This window comes from Lactuca sativa, chromosome 1, assembly GCF_002870075.4.
Source record: "Lactuca sativa cultivar Salinas chromosome 1, Lsat_Salinas_v11, whole genome shotgun sequence".
Lineage (NCBI taxonomy): Eukaryota > Viridiplantae > Streptophyta > Magnoliopsida > Asterales > Asteraceae > Lactuca > Lactuca sativa.
The window spans coordinates 32,487,626-32,496,764 of record NC_056623.2 but is presented as its reverse complement, the minus strand read 5'-3'; the positions used below and the strand labels follow the sequence as shown (position 1 = coordinate 32,496,764).

Below are 9,139 nucleotides of genomic sequence, written 5' to 3'. Positions count from 1 at the left end.
ATGTATCATTACAAAAATTATTAGTGAAGTTGATGAACGATTCAACAGCAGTGAAGTCTATATATCAAATGTGGCGGATAAAAAAATGTTGCACAATTAATAATGCACAATCAACCATGTCTTAATGTACATTTGTAAATAATATCAATATTTTATTTTTATTTCTTATTGATTTTTTTTACTAGCATGACTCTTATTTAAAATTGATTAGATGTACTAAACTATTTGGGCAAAAGAATTATTCGTCTATAGAAACTAACTTCTCGAAAAATTATTCACACCCGTCGCTTAGCGTGGGTAAACGGCTAGTATATATATATATATATATATATATATATATATATATATATATATATATATATATATATATATATATATATATATATATATATATATATATATATATATATATATATATATATATATATACTTTGCAAATATAAACATCCGCAAACTAGCAATCTACTTAGGAAGGTTTGCCACCCTTTTGCAAACCGAGGTACAACAACAACATTCCTATAAACGAGCACTATACCATTGTATAAATTTAACAACCTCTATATAGAAATCTAGTTTTTTTAAGGATAAGATGACAAACGCAAATAAACCGGCCGAAAACGGTCTCTCCCAAAGCTGAAGATTGTCGACGTTAAGCATGTGTGAGTTTGATTTTTTTTAATATTTATATTAATTTTAATTTTTAAATAATTTTAATAAGGGTAGTATTGTCTACTGTGAGTCTAATGTCCATTTAATATTTTAATAACTACAATAAAAAAGGGTAAAGAATATTAAAAATAAAGATTTGGACGATCTAATATTTTGAATGCTTATAAAAAATAAATATTGTTATTTAAACATTAGACTGGACAAATATGACATTTTGTTGTTTAATAGCGGCATATACAAAAATTTCTATCTTTTATTATGAGCCAAATTTGGTTGGCTCGGGTTAGCGATCATACGTTTTAACATTTTTTTGAATTTATAGACGACAATTTATTTTAGATAATAATATGCTTATGAGGCTAATAACTTTTAAACACACTTTGAAGGTCTATGGATTGTTTGACAACTTCATTTTTGCTAACATGAATCAATAATCCTCTATTTTGTTGCTACCAACAATTAAATACACATGAATTTTCGCATCAACCTCAAAATGTAACACCCACACTATTTCTACAACTAGTTGAATCATATTAGAACTACCAAAGACTACAGAAGATTTAAAAAAAGTTGTAATTTTGATTTTGGTCTAGTTTGATGTGAATTTTAGGGATGTCAACGGGGGCAAACGGGACGGGGACTGCATCCCCCGCCCCCGCCCCTGCCCCCGCCCCCGAAATCTCCATCCTTTCAACCCCCGCCCCCGCCCCCGCCCCCGAATTCCCCTTCTGACCCCTGCCCCCGCCCCGCCCCCGATTGATTTTGGGCTAACTTATTTGGGCTAAAATAAGTTCTTGTTTGGTCTAAAAGAAACTATTTTTTAGATAACAAATAGATATTTATAACATAATTTTACATGTTACAAACAACTTAAAAACATGTTTTTTGTTGAATTTTTGTACGTAAAAATCATTTTGTTGTTTATTATACTTATATAATTAACGACAAAACTTCAAAAATGGTCCATGTGGTTTCCAGAAATATCAAGTTTAGTCCTTAAGTTCAAAAAACCTCACAAATGGTCCCTATGGTTTCAAAACTTTTAACAAATGGTCCTTCCGGCTCACTCCGTTAGCATGTCCGATTTTTGGGCAAATCCTATAGCTTTATCAGTCGATCATCTCTCCTCCTTTCCACTGTTGCTCGACCGTTGCATCCTTCACGACATCCAATCGCTTCTGATTCAAAGATGGTGACTTGCAGATGTGGGAATGAAGCAATGAAGATCACTTCATGGACGGATCATAACCCTGGAAGACAATTTTGGAACTGTAGAAGATGTGGTTTCATTCGATGGTCTGATCCTCCTATGTGTGCTAGGGCTTTGGTGGTGATTCCAGGTTTGATAAGATCAAAGAATCGATTGGAAGAGAGGGTCGTCATTGTAACTGCAAAATTATGGAACTACCAACTGATGTTGTTTTGTTCATGGGTGTTTTTTTGGTATTATTTTAATCTCTAAGTATCTTGAGAAGGTTTGGATGGTAATGGAGTTTTGGTTTTTGGTTTGTAACCATTGCAGGGTTTTTTTTATTTTAATCGGAGAGGGTTTTTTTGCTTCAGTTTATGTAGGTGGTTTTGGAATTGGTGTTGTTGTATTTGGTTTATGTATCAGACTAATATGTAATGCAGTGGTAATGATAATTGTAACACTCGTGTTTCTAGCCTAGGCATTTATATTGAGTTGATAGTCTAGTTTAACGTTTGTAACTCATTTTGAAGAAATGAAAAGGAATTATGTGAATATTATGTGAATTATGTGTTTTATGCTTAATTATTAGGGCTTAATTAATTAAGAATAAAATAAGCGTCAAAATTAAAGTGTAAGATAATCCCGATATCTTTACATAAAGTTGTAGTGGTCGAAACAAGGATTTCAGTGATATAAAGAATACCAAAATCCGAGTTATAACGAAGAAGTTATGACCTGTTGAAGTTTCGCGACAAAACCGGCACGGTGCTGAATGTCGTAAAAAGTGAGTTTTCGATAAACTATTTTTTAGCCTTAGTAATCTAAAGGAAAGTCGTAGTATTCGTTAAACAGAGAAGTTCGATAAAAAGAACGCCCAAATCTGACTTCGTATGAGGAAGTTATGATTTTTCGAAGTTTCAGCGTAGCAGTAGACAGCTAAAAACTCGAATTTTAGATCGAGCGATTTTTAGCCGACACAAGCTAAACGGGAATTGAAGGTCTCGTCATTAGGAGCACAACGGTAAAAAGTCTGACGAAAACGGAAGTTGGATGAAGAAGTTATGAATTTTTAACGGATTTCCTGTCCTGGTCTGTTAAAAATAATAATATAAAATTTAAAGTCAAAATTAGCCGATGAAGGCTAAACGGAAGTTGTAGAGCGTAATTTTAGCTACGCGTGCATATAAAGAACGTCAAAAACGGAGCTCATATGTGAAAGTTATGAATTTTAGAAGTTTTGGCGCGAAAACCGAGAAATTTCGCATAGTCACACTTTGCCACGTCACCCTCACTTAGAATGTGACACATGTCATGCTGAGTCACCAGGCTGAGTCATGCGAAGCCACGTGCCCTCTTCTGATTTGACCGAGGAGGAGGCCCAATCCGAAGCAGCCAGCTCCCCAGCCGAAGCTTCGCCCTGCTGCTGCGTGTTCTGAGCCTCACTTAGCCTAGCTCCGAGCCTCGCTTACCCTAGCTCCGAGCCTCGCAGGTGCACCAGTAGACTCCGGTCCACTTAGAAATTGCCAGCGAGCCCTCGCAGGTGTGAGCCATGTGCGAGCCTTCGCCTGCGAACCTTCTCAGCCGTTGGATCAGAAGCTTCTCAGCCGTCCGATCAGAAGCTTCACCCTATAAAAAATAGAAGGCTGCGAGCCTTCTTGGATATTTTTAAGAAATTGCCACTTTTAACCCCTAAACCCATATTTTCTTCATCTTAAAATCCCGCAAAGCCCCGGTATCGATTGTAGAGCCCGGAATACCCCACGAAGTGCCCGAGAAGCCCGAAAAATTTATCTTTTCGGTTTCGAAGCCCGACTTTTGCAGAGCCCGGTTTCTCAATAAAACTCCCGGTTTTATTAGAAACGATCGTTTTAGGAAACGAATTGCTGCCCGATTTTCACCAAAATAAGTGAGTGTGTAGTTACTTTCAATTTACACATATATATGAAGTATTTACCTTGAAATACGTGTTATGTGTAAATATGCTAATTGTTTATTCGAGGTGACTGTTGAATTGATGTTTTATACAAGTTTTAAACTGTATATGCTTTTTATCTACAAAATATGTTGGGTAGAACATGGGTAGATGAAATAGTTGATGTGTGTTAAAATGGTGAGAGGCCTCGATGTTGTTGTTGTTGTTGATGTTGTTGTTGTAGTCATCTAGCGGAGTATAGATGACGACCACGGACTTTCTAGATAGTCCAGTGGAACACTAGCAGGTTCGCAACTTATAGGTGTTGAATTAAATGTTCATTGGTGTACTCCATCCCCCTCATGGTTGCCTTAAAGACATGTATGGCTGAGGAAACCCCTTAGCAGTAGTGTCCATCCCGATGATAATCCTTAGGCTAGGTCCCTTGTGATAGGTGTTTAGGGACGTAAAGTGAGGACAACGGGAATGGGTAATCAGGGTTATTGTTGATTGGTGAACTTAATAAGTATATTATTATTGTGGGTTGAAAACCCTATATGCTCACCAGGCTCCCAAGCCTGACCCACTCAGTTTTATGATTACAGGTAGTGGACCCCGAGCATAGTCGGAGGACGACGAGAGATTTTTGGATTATAGGCCAGTAGTTGTAAATAACTGTTGAAAGGCTTATAATGTCTTGTTTATGCTTTTGATCTGTATCGGAACATGACATCCCGAGGTTTTGATATATATGGAAAATATATATACCTTCTTAATGAAGGATTTTGATAAACTTTTATCATATGTTGTTTGGGGACCAATTCCGCAACATCTTTTAAAAAGATTTCTCTGATTTTATTTTAAAAAGCATAAATTAAATTGGTCTTTTCTGGCCGAGAAATTAGGGGATGTCACAGTAATGGTAATGGAATGTAGTTTGTTATAGTTCACTGTTCAATTTCTTGAATGTTTTTGAAATGCAATTCTTAAGTGTATTGTAAATGCATCTTGAAGATGGTTTTCATTTGCAATTGAAATGTACAATTATATTAACTGATCTGTGAAGGGTAGTACACAAAACATATTAATTCATTACCAAAAAGTGCATACACACCATTACATTCAAAGTTATAAAGTTCTTAACACAACCATGATGCAAAGTTTTCAAAAGACCTACAACACAAGCATTACATGCAAAGTTTTCAAGTTCTTAACACATCTTCAAACAAGTACACATGACATAAGTTTCTAAATACCTACAACACCAGCATCCTAATAACCACAAAGTTTCAGCCCCCTCCAACTTCACCACTGCCTCCCTGCCCTTTACATGTTCTGGAATTATGCCCTTTGTTATGATACTTTGAACAAGTGACTGCCAAATATTTCCTGCTCAATCTACCAGCTTGGCTGTTTGGCTCATCAACACCCCTCCTTCTCTTTTTCTTAGGCCTCCCAACCTACACATGCTGATATACTATAGTTAAAATTGAATTCATTCCATGTTCACATGTATACTATATTTTTGGTGTACTTTAAATACAAACCTGTGTCTTATGTTTTGGTGGAAGTAAAGTGAATGGGCAGTCACTTTTAGGCCACATTGTACGTCCATTCAATGGATCAATTTTGTTGAAATACATGGCTTTCCATGTTGATAACCTATAGCAAGGATGGACCCATTCATCAACATGTGGGGCATTTTCACCATTTTCAATTTTGTCCCATATAGCACAAACAGCATGTCTACATGGGAAACCTGTAATCTCCCAAAACCTACAACTGCAACTTTGATCATTCAAGTTTACCACATATTGGTCTTGCCATGTGCTTGCCACTTGGTACTTCCCTGCCCCATTGTATTTAGCCACATACTTTGATGCATCAACCTTAATCTTTTCAAACAGTGTAGTTGCAGTAGGGGTTAGAAGTCCTTCACACTTATCTATTTCCTTTTGCACCACACATAACCTCTTCATGAGATACTCTCTAATATACTCTAAGCAAGTGATAATAGGTTTATCCCTACCTTCATCTAGCTTAGAATTGAATACCTCACAAAGGTTATTCAACAAACAATCAGTATGTGCCCTTCCTGAATAATAGATATTAACAGAAAACAATTACACATATAGTAAACACACAACAGGGAAGATTAACATTTCTCAATAAATTTCTAGAAACTTACCACTAAAGTGAGATTTAGCCCAAGTGTTTGCTGGGATCTTAGACACCTAAGCATGAGCCTCTGCATTGATCTTCTTCAACTCATCCATTGCTCCGTTAAAATGATTGACTGTTGTTGCTCTACCACACTCCCAAAGCTGGTTACTTAAGTATTTTCCTTTCCATTGTTTCTTCATGTTTTCCTGGATATGCCTCAACCAGAACCTGTGTTCTGCACTAGGGAATACCTTCTCCATTGCTGGTATTATTCCATAAACAAAAGTTAATGTATGCAACATTAGTTAACCAAATGTATTTAGAAAAGGTAATAAAAAAGTTAGGTGGTACACACCTTTTGTTTATCTGAAATGAAGGTAGAGTTTGAATTTGGTCCCAGATCCAGATCTTCTCCTAACAGTTCCAAGAACCAGGTCCAACTACTTGTTGATTCTGTCTCTACCTGTAACGTCCCATCTCTGGTATGTTGTTCTTGTGGCATTTATTTAGAAGTTTTATTGAGGGACTCGGCGAGTCTATGGCCCGACTCATCGAGTAGGGTCGAGTTTTCGAGCATGTGTAGTCGGCGACTCGGCGAGTCCATATTCGGGACTCGGCGAGTCTGCCTGCCAGGAAGAAACCCTAAATCCCCGGGTTGCTCACTATTTAAGCAATTTTATGTGCCCCAAACTCGCCTCCTTCACCCTCAGAGAGCTGTGAGAAAGCCTAATCCATCCCTTGATTGTTTTAAGTGTTTTTGTGTGGATTTTGAAGGCTTGAAGAAGAAGAAGAAGAAAGGAGCAAAGAGAAGAGGTGTAGAGCAAAGATCCAAGGGCAAAATCAGAGTTCATTGAGGTATTTCTCGGATTCCTTCTGTTTTATGCTTTAGAACTCCATTAGAACACTTCTAGGGCTAGTTTGATGTATTTTCCAAACCCTATAGTTGTATGGATGCCTTAATAGGCCGAGAGATCCCTAGATCTGTTCATTTAGGAGTTGTAGAGCCCGGATCTATTGCCTTTTTGAAGATGTTTTGCATAAGAACTCTAGATCTAGCCTTTATTATGCTTTTTAAGCCTTATTATCTTCTTGGTCGCTTATGGGCACGTAAAGATAGAATCTTTACGTGCTAATCGAACTAAGGGAGCCCAGATATATAAGTTTTAGACGCTGGATTCAAGCAAAATCGAGTTTAGAGTAGCTGCATGGATGTGACTCGGCGAGTCGGAAGAACGACTCGGCGAGTCAAGTCGCGAGTCCCGTTTTTCCCCTTTTTGAGTGATGTCGAGTGGGAGCCTGTGAGTAGTAGAGTGGACTCAGTGAGTTGGAGGGCAGACTCAATAATGGAGGGTCTCGACGAGTTGTTCATACAACTCGGCGAGTCCAAGGCAATCTTCTTAGCTCAAGAACAACTCGTTGAGTTGTTCATATGACTCGGCGAGTAGGATGCAGATTGTCTAAGTTCTTGGATCGAGAAGGTAGTCGTCGGGTCGATGCCATACTCGACGAGTAGCCACGAGTAGGGTTGAGAAGTGAGACTAGAGACTCGGCGAGTTGGCGGCCCAACTCGGCGAGTCAGGTCAACTGTAGGATGACTTTGACCGGGAGGGTTGACTTTGACCAGGGGTAAAAGAGTCATTTTACCCAATGCAGTGATTAGCATCTGATTGAGTGTGTTTATGGATTCTTGCACAACTCTTCGTGTAAAGCTTTCACTGGAATTTTAGGGTTAGTATGTATTTGTTGAACAATTAAGTTTGCTACGTATCTGGAAGTGCAAGCTTTAACCGCCCTTGTTTGCAAACATTTATGCTCATCCTGTACTATTTTCACCAACCAATCCTGATTTTCATTAGCCCTTGATATTTGGACTGCCCATGGACATGTACCTTTATTGGCAATTACATCTTTACCCTTGCACTTTGCCCTACTTCTGGTTGAGGGCCCACCACCATCAACTCCTGTAGAAGGCTTACTTACAACACCTTTACATTTCACCCTAATCCAGATTTTGTCATTTTTTGCTAGGTATAAAGACCTCCTTGTTGCTATAGCATGTGAGTTCATGTAGTTTTTAACATCAACCTTGGTTTTGAAGACCTGACCAATCTGAAATGTTTTAACATGAACCTCTCCATGTGAGCATGTACTTGTTTTTATAATTTAATAAAATGATTGTTTTAATAGTATGAAAACTAATTCAAAATTAATTATACAAATAATGTATTTGGTATAATTCAAAGGTTAGTGATTATTTATTCAAATTGCACAGAAGTTACAATATGGATTTTTTTATTGATATATATATATATATATATATATATATATATATATATATATATATATATATATATATATTGTGTCATAGTTTGTCATCATTTCTAGTTGTTTATATAAAACATCCGGGTTGTGTTCAACAAAAGTAGTCGGAAGTTGAAAAATTAGAGTTGGTAGTTTGAAGCTAGAAGTTGTTAGTTTTATTTGTATAAGAGTGTTAAGCATAAATAGTTCGAAGCTTTTGAAATATTTAAAATTTACTCAAAATGACATATGGATGTTAACTAAAACTGAAATATAATGATATAAAATAATTTTGTAAACTATAATTATTAAAAATTAAAAATCATCTAAATTTCAATACCAAGTGCATCAATTAAGATCATCAATTGGTAAAAGTGAAAGTATGCATATTAGCAAATGATCTTTTTTACAAATTAGTTAAATAAGACATTTTAATTTTGTAAGAACTCAGGCCAAAATTCTTATATATTACAAATATTTTGGCGTTCTAAAAGAAACAATATTATTGTGTGATATTAAATTTGCTTCATAAAACCGTATAATAAATATTTATTATTTTGCTAGATGAAGATTAATATATTATAAAATTTGTTGATATGTGTATTTCAAATAAAATATCATAATTATTTAAATATATTTATATATAATCTTATAAAATAATTATAAAAAATATGAATATGATTTATTTATTTTAAAAGATATTTAAATCATTTTTGTTATAATCTAAAATAGTTTTTTTGTTAAACGATAGTTAAATTAACTTTTGAATATGGAGCTTTTTGTTTAACCCGAAAGTTAAAAGTTCATATTGTCGAACGAAAAAAAAAATCTCAACTTTTTTCTTATAAGCTAAAATCAGACACTCACAAAAATTGTATGTGGAACACACCCATATATTTTAC

The 9,139-nt window shown here is 35.8% G+C and overlaps 1 protein-coding gene across 1 annotated transcript; it reads right to left on the bottom strand.

The window, feature by feature from the left end:
* Positions 1-5,062: 5,062 nt before the first annotated feature.
* LOC111913601 (uncharacterized) lies at positions 5,063-6,196 on the bottom strand. The gene is made up of 3 exons (XM_052765338.1): positions 6,106-6,196; positions 5,321-5,868; positions 5,063-5,233 (listed from the first exon to the last, which is right to left on the bottom strand). Exons 1-3 carry the CDS (start codon positions 6,194-6,196, stop codon positions 5,063-5,065), a joined length of 810 nt encoding a protein of 269 aa, XP_052621298.1.
* Between the last annotated feature and the right edge of the window lie 2,943 nt (positions 6,197-9,139).